At 33.2% G+C, this 20146-nt stretch overlaps 1 protein-coding gene across 2 annotated transcripts in view; it reads left to right on the top strand.

Annotated features, from left to right (window-relative positions):
* Positions 1 to 19623, top strand: part of Med23 (mediator complex subunit 23) — a 41517-nt gene extending 21894 nt beyond the window's left edge. For both annotated transcript variants that reach the window (XM_015501294.2, XM_015501289.2), the window contains 15 exons: positions 1202 to 1344; positions 2709 to 2883; positions 3539 to 3702; positions 6799 to 6923; positions 7928 to 8133; positions 8223 to 8403; positions 9228 to 9398; positions 9806 to 10022; positions 11424 to 11660; positions 12718 to 12883; positions 13683 to 13755; positions 14980 to 15194; positions 15838 to 15958; positions 16656 to 16787; positions 18512 to 19623. In XM_015501294.2, coding sequence (XP_015356780.1) covers positions 1202 to 1344; positions 2709 to 2883; positions 3539 to 3702; positions 6799 to 6923; positions 7928 to 8133; positions 8223 to 8403; positions 9228 to 9398; positions 9806 to 10022; positions 11424 to 11660; positions 12718 to 12883; positions 13683 to 13755; positions 14980 to 15194; positions 15838 to 15958; positions 16656 to 16787; positions 18512 to 18679 — 2494 coding nt within the window. In that variant the 3' untranslated portion in view covers positions 18680 to 19623. The remainder of the gene's footprint in view (positions 1 to 1201; positions 1345 to 2708; positions 2884 to 3538; positions 3703 to 6798; positions 6924 to 7927; positions 8134 to 8222; positions 8404 to 9227; positions 9399 to 9805; positions 10023 to 11423; positions 11661 to 12717; positions 12884 to 13682; positions 13756 to 14979; positions 15195 to 15837; positions 15959 to 16655; positions 16788 to 18511) is intronic.
* Positions 19624 to 20146: the final 523 nt, after the last annotated feature.

Below are 20146 nucleotides of genomic sequence, written 5' to 3'. Positions count from 1 at the left end.
TGTTGTTGTTTCTTTTCTTCTGGTGCTGGGGACTGAACCCAGGCCTTTGGCCTACAAGGCAAGCACTCTACACAAGCACTCTACCAACAGAGCTATATTTCTAGCCCCAATTTTTTTAAGTGTTTTAAATGGACACAACACCTTTATTTCAATTTATTTATGTTTTCTGTAATGCTGAGGATTGAACCCTGTGCCTTCTGTGCTGGGGCGAGCACTCTACCACTGAGCCACAACCCCAGCCTCCTTGTTTTGCTATTTTATAATTGTGTATTTTCAATAAAAATCAGTCAGACACCTTTTCAGGTCCATATTTTTTCAAATGCATGTTTTAAATTGTTACAAAAGAAGCTTTTTATGAGACTTTAAATGATGATTTAACCATTTCCATGTTGTTGGACATTAAGGTTTTTTTGCAATGTCTTCATAGTTTAAAGAAGATGATGAAAACTATCTTTATTTTAGTCTTTTCACCATCTATAATTTTATTTTAAATTGTTTTTTAAATTACATTTTTATTAAGTAATTTTCTGGAAGTAGAATTGCTGGGTCCAGGAATGTAAAATTTTTAAGGTTTTTAATAGGACTATTTTTCAAATTGTCATGTTTTTCAAAAGATAAAAGGCTCTATTGGGTATGCTTCTAGAAATTCAAGTGCCTCAAGGAGCCAGGTTGAGAATGTAGATGAGTGAAGGCTTGCACAGAAAAATGAGAAGCCCGATGTCAGTGCACATGAAAGCATGTGCTTGTGGAGGAGACTGAGGACAATGGAGAATCAGGGTTCCATCTCATGGTGCTGCCATTTGAGCTTGGGTTTTAGCAGTGATTTATTAATTCTGTGACAAAAGTTACTTAATTTCTCAATTGTAGTTATTTACATATTTGAAAAGAAAAGTAGACTAAAAGTATCAAACATGCTCCTTTGAGTTATACCCAAAGTTTATTTTTCCATGAGCAGGGGTATCTTGATGCATGTGGAAAATACATACACCCCTGGCTAGAAAGCACCATAAAAACTGGAGTTGTTACCATTTGTGCAGTGCATCATTTCCAAGTGTCCTGCACAACCTAAATGTGTCAAATGAGTCAAGTCCATTCAAATCATGTCAGTTCAGATATAATGTTGAGTAACCCATAAATATAGTAGCACCTGAATTTATGTAAATAGTATGGGTTTTAATTTTATTTTCTTTTTTATCTTCAGCCTTATTCACAGCATTGCAACGAGAGTGATAAAACTTGCTCATGCAAAGTCCAGTGTGGCATTGGCTCCAGCGCTAGTGGAAACTTATAGTCGTTTATTGGTCTATATGGAAATAGAGTCTTTGGGCATCAAAGGATTTATCAGTAAGACAGGACTTTTTGGTGTTTATAACTGTTAACTCATTCATTAATTCAGTGGGTATTATTCCATGCTATTGGGGAGAACAGACAATAAAGCCAATAAGTGAAATGTGCAATGTGTCAGTTATTGCATATTATAGAGAAAACCATAGCCAAGTAAAAGGGATAGGAGTTGTGAAGTCAGGGGAATGAATTATATTTTTAAACTATAAGAAAAGGGTAATAACTTTCCTATGTACATATATGAATACAGCACAGTGAATCCCACCATCATGTACGTCCACAAGACTGGGGCCCTAATTAGAATAAGATATATTCCATGCCTTTATAATTTTTGTTAAAATGGACTCTACTGTCACATATAATTTTAAAACAAAGAAGAAGAAAGAAAAGTGTAATGGGTTGCAGTGAGCAGGATGATAGATAAGATCCATATCCTCCTGCAGGTGGTTTCTGGTTAAAGGCAATAGTATGGTCCTGTGGTGGGTACTGAGTCTTACCTGCAGTGAGTAAGGAGTTAGTCTTCATTGCAAAAGATGTGATATAATGTCTGTTAGTTGTTAGCAGTTCTAAGTAATATTTTCTAATTAGAAGTATTTTTTCTAATTCATGGTGATTCTAATTTTTACCAATACAATTTAAATTTAATAACTCTTTCCACATAACTGAGAGTTGACTATAACTTTCTTGAGAGAGAGGAGAAAACAAAGGAGAATATGATATAATTTTTTGGTATTAAAAAATAAACCTAGAGGCTGGGGTTGTGGCTCAGCAGTAGAGTGCTTGCCTAATATTTGTGAGGCCCTGGATTCAATCCTCAGCACCACATAAAAATAAATAAATAAATAAAGGTATTGTGTCCAACTACAACTAAAAAATAAATAATTAAAAAAAAAAATAAACCTAGGCTTGGGACACAGTTCAGTGGTAGATTGCTTACATCGCATACATGACGCCCTGGGTTCTGTCACCAGCACTCAAAAAGGAAAAGTGAACCACATACTTCAAAAAATTGGGAACATTAAAACTTTTTGAAAATAATTTTTAAAATAACTAAGAAGTGAGAAAGGTTAGAATAATTATCTTTCATATCTTGTCTCATTTTCCCAGATTAATTTGAATCTCTTTTTTCCAATTCCAGAAAAAAATTAACTTGGTATAATAATTAGGATCTAGATATTTTTCCATACAATAGAGTGGAAAATAAGGAGAAAAAATGAAAAATATACATGTGTATATGTGTGTGTGTCTTCATGATCATTGTGTATATGTGTATCTTTGTGGTCATATCTGTACATACATTTTACCCAGTGTGACTTTCTTCAAATATCTTTTAATGCATAGCTTAAATTATCTTGTTGCTCCAGGTCAGCTCTTACCAACTGTTTTCAAGTCTCATGCTTGGGGGATCCTGCACACACTTCTTGAGATGTTCAGCTACCGGATGCACCACATTCAGCCTCATTACAGAGTTCAGCTCCTGAGTCATCTTCATACTTTGGCTGCAGTTGCACAAACAAACCAGAATCAACTCCATCTTTGGTGAGCCTGGTGAAGCCTTCCTTTCCTTAAGATTTATAGGAAACTTCATTGAAGATGAAGAAATTGATCTTTCACCTTATCATTTTTTAGTTCATTTGTCATGAAATTCCTCTGCTTCTGAAGTATGGTATTTCTAGTGTAGGCGTGAGGATCGGTTTATTAATAGAAATTGAAAAGGATAGTTGAGTCCTTGCTTCAGGATCTTTGGTCTAAAACTGAGTACTTCAAGGCCTTTACTATTATGTTCTAACCTATCACCTTAGAATGCTGGACTTAAATGTACTTGAAATTATGGTTAAAGTAACATTTTGATTTTGTTTTAACTGAAAGTACATTTCAAATAAAAAGATTAATTTTCAAAATTTTCAAAATCCAGGTGAAAGTTTTTAGTCCTACTTGCTACAAACTATCTCTTTTCAAATATATGAAAATGTTAGATGATTTTCATTCTTAAAAGTTGGTACCTCAGGTCTTTTTAACAAATTAAGCAACACTCATTCTCATATAAAAGAGGGGTCTTTTTTTAATCAAAGAAGGAAAATTTATAGTTTTCATGCTTTTACAGTTTAATTAACCTAGAATTAGGTTTAATTTCCTAATTTTGAACTTATATATGCACCTTCCTCACTTTTCTTTTTCTTGGCCCTTTTTTCAGTGTTGAAAGCACCGCTCTCAGGCTTATAACAGCATTAGGTAGCTCAGAGGTACAGCCACAGTTTACACGTTTCCTTAGTGATCCCAAAACAGTATTATCTGCAGAATCTGAAGAACTGAACCGAGCCTTGATATTGACCTTAGCCAGAGCAACTCATGTAACAGGTATGATTATGGTACTAACTGCTGTGAACCACAACACATAAAAGAGTGCGTCATTCTGCTGACTACTGTGGGGAAACATACTAAAAACATACTTTTTTAAGTACTGGTTCTTGAGTTTTTTGATTTTGTGACTGCTTTATAATCTTAGAAAAAAACTTTTTGAATTCCCAAAGAGTTACTGCTTATGGATTATTTCTATGAATATTTACTATCTAAGGTATTTAAAGGAAAAATTTTAATTCATTAAAGAATAAACTGATTACATGTGAACATAAGTAATAATATTTTATGAAAACAAAAGTCTATTTATAGACAAGATTTTAGTGAAAGAGGTGCCATTATTTTGCATTTTGCATCACTCTTTAGTGTCTGATATAAAGTAAGATAGCAGGAGTCTCACATCTGCTTCTACATTTCATCTGTTTAGATATGCTAATGTTATTTTAATTAAAGTAAGTGGAGAAAGTATGGCCTCTCACAAATACAGAATTGGAAATGGGAAGAGTATTTTAATACCTTTTTTCAGATAATTGTGAGTATTCTTTGACATCACAGCAAAATTGGACACATGATAGTTTCTTCAAGGTTAACTGCAATGTGAAACCCAAAACCCTCTCAGTTAACTTTTCGTACATTGTTGGACTATAATCCATTGGCCTATTTCATACATTGAAGAATAGTAATAATTCATGTGAATTTTCTAATTTTGTAAATTGGTCATTTAGAAAATATTGGTTCACTTAGTTATGTATTTCTAGCACATGTTAACATAATTTATTATCTGCTGTCAGCAAATTACATTTGTTAATATCACTACAAATTTCATAAGAAAATCTCCATGTTTTGGAAAACTGTTTCATGGTGTTGAAGAGAAGTTTTCCTATATTCTAATTTTCACTTGAAACATCAAATTTTATCATTGATAATATACTGTTGTTTGTTTGAAAAAACAGGATCATTTTTTAATTTCCAAGAAGATGTCTACTACAGTCTATGACTGAATAATTATAGCTTTATGCCAGATGTTCTTTCAAGTGAAATTGAAATTCCATGAAAAAATCAGCTAATTTATCTCTTTTTAAATTTTTATTTTTTTTTTTAATCATACATGACAGTAGAATGCATTTTGATATATAATACATACATGGAATGTACATACATCAATCATATTGTCTGTTCTATTCTGCTGCCCTTCCTATCCTCCCTACTCCTCCCCTTCTCTCCCATCCTTTCTCTCTATTCAATCTAATGTGACACACTTTTTTTTTCTTTTTCTCGTTACAATATCATATATGTAATCTGTATAACAATGAGGTTCTCCTTCCATCTTCTGTGCAACTCCCCTTCTCCCTCTTTTTTCCTCCCACCTCTCTTCCCTTTTAGTGGCAGTCTTCTTCTCATTCTCTTCCTCCCTATCCCATTTTGAGTCACCCCCCTTATATCAGAGAAGACATTCGGCATTTGTTTTTTAGGGATTGGCTAACTTCACTTAGCATAATCTGTTCTAATGCCATCCATTTGCCTGTAAATGCCATGATTTTATTATTTTTTAGTGCTGAGTAATATTCCATTGTGTATAAATGCCACATTTTTTTAATCCATTCATCTATTGAAGGGCATCTAGGTTGGTTCCACATTCTAGCTATTGTGAATTGTGCTGCTATAAACATTGATGTGGCTGTGTCCCTGTAGTATGCTCTTCTTAGGTCTTTTGGGTATAGTCCGAGAAGGGGAATAGCTGGGTCAAATGGTGGTTCCATTCCCACCTTTCCAAGGAATCTCCATACTGCTTTCCAAATTGGCTGCACCAATTTGCAGTCCCACCAGCAATGTATGAGTGTACTTTTTTCCCCGCATCCTCGCCAGCACTTATTGTTGTTTGACTTCATAATGGCTGCCATTCTTATTGGAGTGAGATGGTATCTTAGAGTAGTTTTCATTTGCATTTCTCTGATTGCTAGAGATGGTGAGCATTTTTTCATGTATTTGTTGAAAATCAGCTAATTTAACTCAGCACTTAATTACACAAATACTTTACCTCAAGATACCCTGTAGTTTGTAACACTTTGTTAATGCTTCCCATTCATATAGAATATTAAAAATACATTGAGAGTTAATAATTTTTACAGCTTTGTCAACAATAGTCATTTTAAGTCACTTTTAGTTGACACATAAAATTATACATATTTATGGAGTATCAGGATGTTTTGATATATGTATATATTGTGTAATATTCAAGTTAGGTTAGGCATATTTAGCTCCTTAAACATTTGTCATTTCTCTGTGTTAAGCACATTTAAAATCCTTTCTGCAAGCTTTTTAAAAAATATATTGTAACTTTAAAAAAAAAAGTATATTGTAACTTATTGATGATAACCTGAAGTGAAACTGGCACTGCTTTTTTTTAATCACTTGAGAATTATTGTGATGAATACAGTGGCTATTGGCTTATAGTCTGGTGGTCTATTTTATTTGTACTGAGAAACAGCAGTTTTACCAAAATTGTTTTTTGCACCATTAATATTTACATTGACACATAAAAAGCCAGTGATATCTCAGTGTTATTATTTTAATAGGTTTGATGTTACACAATCCTTGAAAGAACATTAGGGACCCCCAAAAGTCAGCAGGCCACACTTTCCAAATGGTTATAAAAAAAGGGGGGGTATTGAATTTAGCAACCACAAATATACTTATGCAAACTATATTATTTTATATAAAATAAGCCTCTTTGATTTAAAGATATATATGCATATAGTATATAGTTGCTTCAATCACCAGAAAAGACATCTACTTTCTCAGTTCTTTTCCTTTGGTTCAATAAAAAACTTGTAAATCATTGTGATGAATAGTAGTGGTGGCCTGTTCCACTGTTCTTTTGCTGGTACTCTAATTTTGTGCATATTTCCTAATGTGATAATCCAAGTTACTCATAAACTCAGAAAAGCTAGGCCCTAAATGGAACATAACTAGGGAAGCAATGAATACACTGTGGTGAGATTCTTGAATGTACATAATTATTATGTTCTCTATAGTATCTTTGAGTTATGGATATGATCACTTACATTTGGATTACATCTATTTGTGTATGTTTAGATTTTTTTACAGGCTCTGATTCAATTCAGGGAACTTGGTGTAAAGACATACTTCAGACCATCATGAGTTTTACTCCTCATAATTGGGCTTCACATACCCTTAGCTGTTTTCCAGGCCCACTACAGGTAATTTGGTCTTGAATGACATATTGGGTATATATGAAATCTTTTTTGCCATTCACAGTGTCATTCTGGGGAGTTAATCTTGGTGACGTCCAGAGATAATTAGCATGTATTTCTTTTTTAATATACTTCCATTTCCAGAATCTCTTGAGAATCTCTCATCCTACTCTAGAACCTGACATGTTTCTGAAAATTTGATTGTTATGGCTTCATCTTAATAATTAACATTTTTAGAATCTCACAAATTAACATGTGAAAAAATTTCTCATAGAATTGAAATGGAGAGAAATATAATCTAATGGAGTTTTATAGAGTGCATATATGCTATATTTAACTGAATTTTTTTTAAGTCACGGCAAAACTATGTACCTATTATAATCAATCTGTCTTCTACTTTTAAGAGGAAATTTTAAGGCACAATGAACATTTGTTTTCATAACTTCTAGTAGGACTATAGCAGTGGATCTCAAACTTTTAGACTCACCTGGAGGGCTTGCTAAGCTACACATTGCTGAGTTTCTGGTTCAGTAGATCTGGATAGGGCCTAAAAAATTTATTTTGTAAGATCCAGGTGACACTGTACTTAATTACACAAATACTTTACCTCAAGTAATTACTATGATGGTTTAGGGACCACACTCTGAGAAGTCTAATGTAGTGGATCTTCCTTTCTTCCTTATAGAGACACTAAGATGTATAACCAAAGAGTAGATATGTTTCTTTCTCATCCCTCTACCCCTTCTAAGATTAGTAACATATGATTGCGGAAAGTTCGAATTCACACTTGCTTGGAATTTCTGTTTAGGAAATCTCCAGAAAAGGAACCTTTGAGTTAAAATCTAGTCAAACCTACGTAATTTCCAGATACAATTCCACCCTTAAGTACTGACTTGTTTGAGGTCACTTAGTTTATTACTGTGAAAACCAAATCTAGAACTTGTTTCTTAACCCCATATCCAATTTTCTTTTTAGTATAATCAGTGAAAAACTTTTGGTGTTCCTTTTAGGCATTCTTCAAACAAAATAATGTACCTCAGGAAAGTCGTTTTAATCTGAAAAAAAATGTTGAAGAGGAGTATAGGAAGTGGAAGTCTATGACCAATGAAAATGACATCATTACCCACTTTTCCATACAAGGCTCTCCTCCTCTTTTCCTTTGTCTTCTCTGGAAAATGCTCTTGGACACAGATCATATTAATCAGATTGGCTACAGGTAAGCCAAGAACCAAAATTTGCATTCCATTTGGCAAACCATTATATCCATATAGCAATAGAATTTATTTTTTACTCTGTACTTTCCAGAGTATTAGAGAGAATTGGAGCCAGGGCCTTGGTAGCCCATGTGAGAACATTTGCAGATTTCCTGGTATATGAGTTTTCTACCTCAGCGGGAGGTCAGCAACTTAATAAGTGCATTGAAATTCTTAATGACATGGTATGGAAATATAACATTGTTACATTGGACAGATTAATTCTCTGCCTGGTAAGAATACTTTTTTTGTTTGGATACTTTTATTCTGTTTTGGATCAAAGTGTGTGACTGATAGATCTTGTACTGATCTACTCAATATTGCTTCAGAGAATTGAATGGATTTCTATTACAATCAACCATTGCTTTCATTTCATTTTTAAAAATCAGAGTTTTCCTAAATTTCTTATTTATTCATTTAATAAATGTGTTTTGGATAACTACTGTTCTATGCACAGGAAGTGTAGAAATATGGTCCTGGTCTTATGATACTGTAAAATATGAACAGTTAAACACTGAGTGGCTCCCTCTAGGTGTTGCAAGTAGTAAAAAAATTTACTGCATTTCTGTGCAGAGAGCTAATAAAACCATTTCTTTTCACTCTGGTAGCTACAGTCTTTAACTACAGTCATAGTCACTGAACATTCTCCAAATATTTTCTTGTCTCCAGACTTGATGTCTGTCTTAAGCAAAATTTGAAGAGAAGACTGAATCAGGTTGAAAATAATGCACATTTAAAAATTGCTATGATGGTTATATTTCAGTTGGCTTAGTTCTTTGACATTAGCTGTGGAACATAAATGTAAAGATAGTTATAATATTTTAGGGGAAACAAGGTAAATCTATAAATCAGTAAAATAAAAGGGTAAAATAGAGGCATAAGGAAAATAAGAGATCACACATTTACTTAAGTGACAGTTGTTTTGTGATAGACTAGACATCTAAGGAAATCCTAATGATAGATATTGCTGTATTGGAAATTTAGACTACCAAGTAGCAGAGCAATGCTTTTGCATAGATTGGGCATTTTCATTCAGTTTCTATGTTGTTCTCCAAAGGCCATGCGCAGTCATGAAGGAAATGAAGCCCAGGTTTGTTACTTCATAATTCAGTTGCTGTTACTCAAACCAAATGACTTTAGAAATCGAGTAAGTGACTTTGTGAAGGAAAATTCCCCAGAGCACTGGCTACAGAATGACTGGCATACCAAGCACATGAATTATCACAAGGTACTCATTCTATTTAGTTTTTAAAGCCATACTTAGGCATTTGCTTAATTGATTTGGCTGTTTTCTCTGTGGTTCTACTGTTTTCTTTCTAGTTCATATGGAAGTAAACTGACTCTAGTCTAATGAACAAAGAATATATTGAAACTAGAGTTTTAGTAGACATTTGAGTACTTATATAATGAAGAAGGTATAAAGCAGTATAATTTAAAATATTTCCTCTTTGGACCTGGGGTCATAGCTCGGTGGAACAGTGAATGTAGTTAGCATGAGCCCAGTACCAAAAAAGAAAGTACCTTATTTAAAAGAAAAAAAAAAAAAATCTAAACACTATTTTCAGTTTTATTTAGCTTTTTTAAGAGAATTTTTAAAAGATGCCTCAGACATTTACCATCTCCTCATTTCCACAGAAATATCCAGAAAAACTGTATTTTGAGGGCCTGGCGGAACAAGTTGATCCTCCTGTGCAGATTCAATCCCCCTATCTGCCAATTTATTTTGGAAATGTGTGTCTCCGATTCCTTCCAGTATTTGATATAGTAATTCACAGATTTTTAGAGTTGTATCCAGTATCCAAATCACTAGAAACTCTACTGGATCACCTAGGAGGCTTATATAAATTTCATGGTGAGCTTTTTCAAATTTTAATTCTATCTAATACTTACATGAGCATGACTGTGCATGACCATGTGGTAATAGTGGTTCTAAAGGTTTTATTTTAAATGTTTTATTTTGTGAAGTGTTTTAAGAGTAAGTACAGTGGGGGTGATATCATAAAGTATAAAATATGACATAAAAATATAAATAAAAGTATTAGAGCAGAGCAACGTTACTATGAACTAAACAGATATTAACAAGTTTCTTTGATGGGGGTGGTATTTGATTTTTGATGCATATGATTAAGCAGAAGATATAATTTAGGAAAATCATGGAGAAAAACAAGGCATATTTGAAGAAAAATTGTTTTATTGCTCTTAATTGAGAATGTTTTTACTTAAAATAAGACTGGAAAGAGAGATTGTACCTTAAATGCCAGTTTTGATTTTGTAACTTGAAGATAATAGTCTGCCAGAAGCTACTGAGTAAGATGATGGCATGAAAATCACTGTGTTAGAAAGATAAGGCCAGTTATAGTTTTTAGCACACCTTGGAAGAAGGATGGCATTAGTGACATGTCAAAAATTGGTATGTATTATTAGTATGTAAACAAAGATGTTGGCAAGGGACAAATAGTCAAGAAAGAAGGAATAGAACTTGATAGGAAAATATGGAAGGAAAGAAAGAAATAACTATTCTAACTCTAGTTAAGCATCATATCTGGAGAGTGATTGGGTCAGCAATAGAAGAGTGAAGATCTTAGAGTAGCCACAGTGGGAACAAAGTATATGTATCTGGTGAGCTGATTTTCTTCTTCATTTTTAAGATATCTTCCTCTAAAGCAGAAGCATGGATTGTATTAGCACTACAGAACAGGTGTGAATTTCAAGAGGGTATTCCTTTAAAAAATACTTTTCTTCCGGATTAAGTAATACATGCACATGGTTCAGAAGTGTATACAGTGAGAAGTCCCATTCCTGTCTTCTTGTTAGCCAGTTTCATTCTCTGTAGGCAAAACTATTGTTTGTACCATGTTCTTCTTCCTGTATCATGCATTGACATTATTTGTATCAGTACATAAAAACTGCTCACATATGCAATAATTTACCAGTCTTTTGTTTATGACTGTTTTAGGTTATTTCTAATCTTTTGCTAGTGTAAACAGGACAGCAGTGACAGTTTTGCCATATGTCATTTTTGCAGGATGAATTTCCAGAAGTAGAACTGTTAATTCAGAGAATGAACAGCCTTAAATGCAAACTATGTGTATTATTGGGAGCCTCTGTCTGTCTTAAGATTGAAGTATTTATTGAATGCAATTGCCTAGCTCCTGAAATCGTTTCATAATCTTCTGAGTTTTTTAATAATCTTGTTTTTCACAGTTTTCAGTAACGCAGTAGACATTGTGATGATCTGTTTTCTTTTTGGCAGATCGGCCAGTGACTTACCTGTATAATACTTTGCACTATTATGAAATGTACTTGAGAAACCGTGATCATCTCAAACGAAAACTTGTCCATGCAATCATTGGTTCACTTAAGGATAATCGACCACAGGGCTGGTGTCTAAGTGACACTTACCTGAAGTATGCTATGAATCCACGGGAGGACAATCCATGGGTCCCAGATGACTCCTACTATTGCAAATTAATTGGCAGACTAGTAGATAATATCCTTTTTATTGTGATTTTTCCAGACTCTCCAAAAATAAAAGTATTTTGATTTGTGAGAACAAATTTTTTTCTAACGTAATATTTTAATATATTCCAATTTGGGGTTTTTTGTTTGTTTGAGACTGGGTTTTGGTGTATTGCCCAGGCTGGCTTCAAATTCCTAGACTCAACAATTCTCCTGCCTTATCCCCCTCAGTAGCTGAGACTACAGGCTCATGCCACTGTGCCCAGCTTCCACTTATTTAAAAAATCAATTGATTTTTACCTCTGTAAGGGTTTTGAAATTTTACATTAGCACCATCCTGCCAGGTAGGATTGATATTTGCATTTAAAAACAGATTTTATGGAAATTGGTTTCAAATTAAAAAACTGTATTTCTAAATAAATGTACCATACATTGTAGTACATGTAACTGTTCAGGACTATAGTACATAGTCCTGTTTCTTTAAATAAATTCTTGAATACTTTTTAAAAGGTTAATATTAATACAAAATAATAAATTTAATTTTTAGTGAAAAAGCTATATTTGCTTTTTAATTTTTTCATTTTGATTTCATGTTTTCAGTTATCAGCACATTATATGTAGTATGTATATGTACCATACCACTAATAACTAGATGGAGAAATTTACATGAATGAGCTAAACAAAGGAATTTATTTCCTGAGGTGAAATAATTACTCATTACAAAATAATTTTTATGTACACTTGCCCTGTAACTATTAAAAGAAATAGGCTGATGAAACCCAGGGATACTTTAGTTAACATCTATAGCTACTGCAGTAGCCCCGTTATAATAACCCATCTGTAAGACCAACCATTTGTATGTTGTGTTTGATCAAATGATTGCTATCAATACATTTCAGTCATGTCAAATTTATTTGTGTTTGCCTCTAAATCTGACTATAGATGAATCACTTTTTGGCACCTCACAATCAGATAAACTGATAATCAAATGAGGTGCTTACATATAAAACATTTTAAAATTTATAAATCGTTATACAGATGTGTCAGTCTCAACATAATTAAGTTGTTATTGCTTTAATTGTTTGCACCAATGGCCGGCAAATCTCCTGGTCCCTTCCCAAACTGTGATTGGCGATTCAATGAGTTTCCCAACCCTGCCGCCCATGCTCTGCATGTTACTTGTGTGGAGCTCATGGCCTTAGCAGTTTCAGGCAAAGATGTTGGAAATGCCCTTCTTAATGTCGTGTTGAAAAGGTATGTATACTATTTTATGCGATAAGATTGTGTTTGTTTGTAAAGAGAGTGATATTTTATTTAGAACTGTTAGACAAACCTGTTGCACCCCCTCCAACCCACCCCAAGGCTGATGCACTTTGGCTAATATTTGGCTAATGCACTTTGGTTCCTGATCTCATCTTCGTGATGTAGGTATAATGGATATAGATGTATTGGAATGAGCCCTGGCCTGGTTTGTTTGCACTTCTACTCTTTATTTCATGTTTGACCTTTAGGAATAATGTTAACTTGTCACTAAAAATTATTTTTCAGGATCTTCAGGAGCATGGAATATATCTTAGTGGGAGAATGTTTGCCTAGCATGTTTGAGCCACTGGGTTTGATCCCCAGCACTACAAAAATAAAAACAAAAACAAAAAGATTTTCTGAAAGATTAGCATAAAGTAGAGGATAAAGATTGAAAGAAGTATAAATAAAGTGAAATAGTGTTTTTAGCCAACAATTATTATTACAGGATACAAACCAAAAACAAAAAAGTAAGAAGAGTGAGATCCTTCTCTAAATAAAATACAAAATAGGGCTGGGATGTGGCTAAGTGGTTGAATGCCCTGAGTTCAATCCCTAGTTCCAAAAGAAAAAAAATCCTTAATGGCTTTTGTATATATCAAAATTTTATTCACTAAGAAAATCCATTGTTTATTTGGAGTGGATCAGTTGCCAATCCTCTGAATTGTATGTGTTCTCAAAATAAGATCTGTTTTCATTCATATAAAATGTTTTTGTAATTTCACATTTGTATTTTTTCATCCACTTGCAGTCAGCCCTTGGTACCAAGAGAGAACATTACAGCATGGATGAATGCAATTGGTTTGATCATCACTGCCCTACCAGTGAGTTAATAATAGTAGTTCATATTTAGTAATGAAACACAACTTGGATGGTTTTATACAAGGACATGATGCAAATTAATAAAATGTTTCACATTTTTTAGTCTTTCACATTAAATCTATAGTGACTCTATTTTTTTTCTTGCCTTTTGTGCATTAAATGAAAATGTGCCTTATCAGTTCTCTGCATCTTCAAGTACCACCTTAGCTATTCAACTTTAGTTTTTACATTAGGATCTGACCTGCTTTGGCCATTTAATATGTTAAGATATCTAGAGCCTATTGATTTAATCTAGAGCAATTGGTTTCACTGCCTACTAGTGAGTTAATAATAGTAATTTATATTTAGTAATGAAATACAGCGAGGATGAGTTTATACAAGGACGTCATGCAAGTTAGTGTTTCATATTTTTCATATTAAAAAAGTCTATATTGTAGACTCCATTTTTTTCCTTGCCTTTTGTGCATCAAATGAAAATGTGCCTTAACAGATCTCTGCATATTCTAGTATCACCTTATCTATCCAATTTTAGTTTTTACATTAGGATCTGATCTGCTTTGGCCCTTTAATATGTTAGGTATGTAGAGCCTTTCTTCATGCAAATAATACTGATAGAAACAGACATGTTTTAAATCTTCTGATATGTTAGTGAATAAGATATTATGCCAAAACTCTTCCTTTCATAACCTTCTGTAAAAGCCCATTTATTCTTTGCTAGTTTAGGGCCTCCTTCTCTGACTTTTCCAGCTCCTGTGAAGTCTTCCTTCTCTGACCTCCATTCGTATATAGTCTGCACCATGTAATTTTCTGTTGATTCTTTGAATAATGTTGTCTAACATGGTGCTCCATAAACTTGTTTGATTATGCAGCTTTGTGGGTCATTTTTTCTTCACACCACCTTCACAATATATGAATTTATTTCTGAATTTTATACATGTACTAGTGTTGTCTGTGTAGTAACTATTGGTAAATGTCTGGTACTAAATAAGCCAGGCAAACACATGTGTGGAACCTTCTGTCTGACAGACATTTCTCCCCCAGCTCGTTATTAACTTAATTTGACCAATTACAAAGCCACCCAACTGCATTTCAAAACCTGCGTTGTTGCACAAACGTAGTGGGATAGGTAGAAAACCTTAAAGTATGAGAAATGATTAGTATTATAGGCTTTGGGGTCAAATGATGGGTAAGTGATATTTTTCATCCACTTTCCTCTGATTTTAAAGGAACCATATTGGATTGTCCTTCATGATCGAATTGTGAGTGTTATCAGCAGTCGCAGCTTGACATCAGAAACAGAGTGGGTTGGTTATCCATTCCGCCTATTTGACTTCACTGCTTGTCATCAGTCCTACTCTGAGATGAGCTGTAGCTACACATTAGCTCTAGCACATGCTGTATGGCACCATTCTAGCATTGGACAACTTTCACTCATTCCAAAGTAAGTATGATTTCTGAAACAAATTTGCCTTTTGTTTTTCTATTTTTTTAAAAATCATTTACAGATGAGACTAATTTGCAAAATAAGTGTTTTAACTATGTAGAATCCCTGGTTAATCAGAAAGCCTCCTTTATTTCATACTTATTTTTTAAAATTAACTTGTATGTGCAAGTAATAATTTGGTGTCTAGTTTTCCATTATGGTTTCAGGATGCTTAGTCAAATGCATGCTATTTCCACACTGTATCCCAACAGCTGCCTTTTGAAATAAAAGGCTAATATCAGCCGATTTTCTGATTATTTTTCTTGACCTTAAATTTGATATTAATTAGATTCAAATTTCTTGAGAACAGCATTTACATGAGATTAAGTGTTATTTTTTTCTTTCAAATAATTTACCTTCTGTTGGTCAATAGTTGTACTGATAAGAATAACTTTTAAATCTGAGGTAATTTATTTCAATAAACAAAGTAAAAGCCAGTGAGAAATGTGAGATAAGTTAGAAATATTTTTATCAAATTTAGAAGGAACTTTGAAAGAATTACAAGTTTTGTAAATACCTTTACTACTTTTGTAAATACTGTATTAACAAAATTCAAAGATTTCCACTGATTTCATAAAAGATATTTATCTTCAAATTCTAGGTTTCTCACTGAAGTACTACTTCCTATAGTGAAGACTGAATTCCAATTGCTTTATGTCTACCATCTTGTAGGACCATTTTTACAAAGATTTCAGCAGGAGAGAACTCGATGTATGATAGAGGTAAAATATAATCTGTTATAATTGTGAAGAATTTATTTAAGTTTCTTTACTAGTGCTTTCAAACTGCCAGTCACAACCACTAGTGGTAAAGTCAGTTTAGTAGGATCTAAAAGGAGTTTTAGAGGGGAACTCAGTGTGCCTATAATGAGTTTGGTGTGGGATGTGTTCACTTGGAGATGCAGGAAGAAATACTCCATCATCAAGGTTGAGAAGAAAGTTAAGGATATGGAAGGACATTTGAGAATTTATAGTGCAGAGAAATTAATTATATTGATGGAATTGGATGAAGTTACTCACTTCTATGTAGAGAAAGATGTAGAGAAAAAGAAAATAAGCCAGGAATAGAATCTTAAAAGCAAGAAATGCTAAATAGAACTAAGAAGATAGAATCTTGGAATGCAGTTATCCCAGAAATTAAAGAGATGGTATCTAGAAAGTGAATCTTACTTTTAAGAGAAATGACTTAAATTGTGCAGAGAAATTTTAGTTAAGGAGTATACTGTTTCACTGTGGATTTCATTGTAAATTCAGGCTGCATCATATTTCCTATATGCATAGAGGTAGGTACATGACTGTGACAGTTCCTCACCAAACATGCCATCCCACTTAATGGTTTTGTAATGGAGTCCAATTGTATCGTGTTGGGCTATTTAACTACTTTGGCCATTTAAATAATTTCACATTATTTGTTGACTAGATTGGTGTGGCATTTTATGACATGCTGCTAAATGTAGACCAGTGTAGCACCCATTTAAATTACATGGATCCCATCTGTGACTTCCTGTATCATATGAAATATATGTTTACTGGTGACAGCGTGAAAGAACAAGTAAGTTAAATTTATGTATTTTTGAATGTTTGTCTTAGAAAACTTAAACAGGTGATGAATGTTTTTGTGTTTTTTTTTTTTTTTAAAGGGTGAAGCCTTAATATAAGACCTTTTAAGATTACAGGGTGTATTATTCTAGATATGGTAGTAAATACATGTAAAAAAAAAAAAAAGGAAAATACATGTTTTCTCATGCTCTTACTTTTTCTCCTTGATATCGGCAATAGAATATCTGAAATGGGGATTAATAATAATCACGTTAGGGAGAAACAGTGTAGTATGACACAAACAGACCAGAGAGGTGTTGTGTTCTGAGTAAAAGGAGGGTCCTACTTTCCCCCAATGATCAGGGCACACCATGGGGATATTGAACAGATTGCTGCATGACTAGAAAACTGAAGCCAGGATGGTCAAGAGACTAACTCATGAGGCATGTTCAAGGAATGTGGGAATATATACCCTAAAGAAAAAAATCCTAGGAAATTGTTCATGTCCACACTATTTGGTGTGGACAAGTATCCAAATCTTATGGAATAAGTATTAGGTTTGTTCTGCATGACAAAAAAGAGCATAAGAGTTTTGGTGAAGTTAATAAGATGTGCTCTTCAACTCAACATATGAAGAGGTACATCTGATGTGGCTACAAGTCAAAAAGACCTCCTTGGATCACAACCAACTTTCCTAGTGTGACAAATGGAAACTGGGCTGTTTTAGAAGGGAGGAGGTGGGGCTGATAGGTAAAGTTCATATACCTTCCCAATACTTGAATGTTAATGTCTTACTCTAATGGACAGGAAGGAAAATTGTGGCATAACCATGTGAATTCAAGTCTAATGAGTTCTTTGCTAGGAGCTGAGTTTGGGAAAACGTTGACTCCTTTATACCTCGGCAAGAATGTCAAAAAGAATTCACATGTCTCTAATGAAAGAAAGAGAACATGTGTCTCTGTGCCTACTTTTGTTGAAACACAGAACATGAAAAGAATCAATAAAGTAATGCTCTTTTAAAAATGAATAAACAAATAAAGTATTCTTTATATTTGAACCTAAGAAATTTTGACACATGGAATACAAAAAAAGAAAAATTACCAGCAGACTCGTCTTTCCCCTAAAGTCAAGGAATATTTGAGTAAAGCTAAGAAAGCAGTGAGTGAAACTACTTAATATATTTATTTCTTAAATATTTTACGTAAAAGTAGAACTAATTTTTTTAGTGTGAATTTTAAGTAAAAATCAAAATTAGCTTTATTTATAAAGTTGCATATGTGAATATTTAAAGAACTTTAAAATATAATTAAGCTTAATGCTTCTATGAAGATGGCATTTTAAAAGGATGATCAAATTGTTGCATGTATAAAATTTCTATTATAAACTATGCTAGCTTTTGGTAGTGGGATGACTGTCTAGTTAGATAAGTAGAAAAATGTTTTTATAAATATATACATCTGTTTTTGTTGAAATACACACAGCACATACTGAAACTTCTGGTCCAACCCCTTTGATAGTTTATTGCTTCAGAATGTATGTAAATCATTTTTAAATGGAAAGTTGAAGTCTCTTGATTCAAGTATTTTTTATACCTTTGTTTATTTATTTATTCATTTATTTATTTTCATGTGGTGTTAAGGATCGAATGCAGGGCCTCGAACGTGCTAGGCGAGCGCTCAACCACAGAGCCACAACCCCAGCCCCTCAAGTATTTTTTAATGTGTTTTTATTTCTTAGGTAGAGAAGATTATCTGTAATTTAAAACCAGCTTTAAAACTTCGTCTTCGATTCATCACACATATTAGCAAGATGGAACCAGCTGCAGTGCCTCCACAAGCTATAAATAGTGGATCTCCAGCACCTCAGTCTAATCAGGTGCCAGCATCCTTACCAGTAACTCAGTGAAGTTAGAGTTACTGTAGTGAGAATGGAAATATACCTGTCTTAGAAAGTGGACACAAGTTTATTAAATCTGAATGTGATCATGTTAAAGTGATGTGGTAGAAGAAGCAGCAGAGATATTCAGATTGTTTTCTTTTGATTCAAATGGTGAATCTCCTCACACCTTAATTCCCATCTCCCTGTCTATATTTTTGTCTCTAAGAGATCAAGTAAGCTACATATTGTTCATATTCATAGCAATTAAGAGCACCCTAGGAACATAGATGTATACTGTGATCAAATGACTTTTCCTTTGTATTCTCAGTCTTTCCTATTTTAGCCATTGTTTTTATTTTTATTTTTATGTTTTATTATTGTATAGTCAGTCTTAAAGTACTTTGCTTTAAAGACAGAACACATGTAAAATAACCATTACAAATCCTTTTATACATAAATCTTCTTTTGTGATTCTTCAGGATAATAGAGATTTTTATCAAATAAAGGACTCTGGGTTTCATTGCATTGCAGAAGCAAACAAAGTTTCGTATTTTTTTTTAAAGACTTGAAATTTTTATTGTAAATTTCCAAGTAAATAGTCTAATGTTTCTATTGAGATAGATGGGCAGTTTTTGCCTTTGCTTTGAACTTACCAGATGAAATGAGTTGGAAGCCATGTAAGAAAATATCATCTGAAAATGCATACATTTAAATAAAATCATGCTTAAATGGCTGATTCCCGAATCTCTGTCTGTAAAAATCAGTTGCTTTTGCATGTTGATATCCTCACCTGGCAGATGATATGAATTTTGGAATTTTCATAATTCCAAATTTTTTAAATATTTGTATTTTTAAATGTACATTTTGGTTCTTTAGGGTTTATTAGATTTCTGAAAGACATTGTTAATTTTGGGGGAAATGGCATTGTGAAAAACTTGAAAACTAATAAAGACTGTTGGATGAATACACCATATGATTTCTTTAGTTACCTAAATTTGAATGAATGTCTTTCCAGGCTTTGTACTGCCAGGGAACTGAGCTACTCCATGAGGTGTTCTACCCTAGTTTATGACTAAAATTGTCCTAGGAATTAAGAGTTACTGGTTTAAGAAAAGAATTAGTGAATTGAACCAGCTGTAATTCTAATTCTTATTTCCAAATACATTTCTCTTAGATTTTCATTTTTTTCATAGTTCATATCATTATAATCACTATATCTTTATTTGCCATACAAGTTCAGCTTAAAATGTAGATAATGGCATAACTAAGGTTTACAGACTTCATATTCAAGTTCCAGAAATTTTATGCTTTATATGATTCCAAATATTAATTTTAACATAGTCTTAATAAATTCTTGTTGACTTGGGATTATATTGCTTTGCTTTGCTTTGAAATCATTGATTGAGAATAGTTGTGACTCTGGTATTATACAATAGAATAGAAGAAGTGAAAATCAGACTTTCTCACAGACATGTCCATTCCAATTTGTTTATT

Source organism: Marmota marmota, unplaced genomic scaffold (assembly GCF_001458135.2).
Source record: "Marmota marmota marmota unplaced genomic scaffold, marMar, whole genome shotgun sequence".
In the NCBI taxonomy this organism is placed as follows: domain Eukaryota; kingdom Metazoa; phylum Chordata; class Mammalia; order Rodentia; family Sciuridae; genus Marmota; species Marmota marmota.
This window is presented reverse-complemented; position numbering and strand designations above follow the sequence as displayed.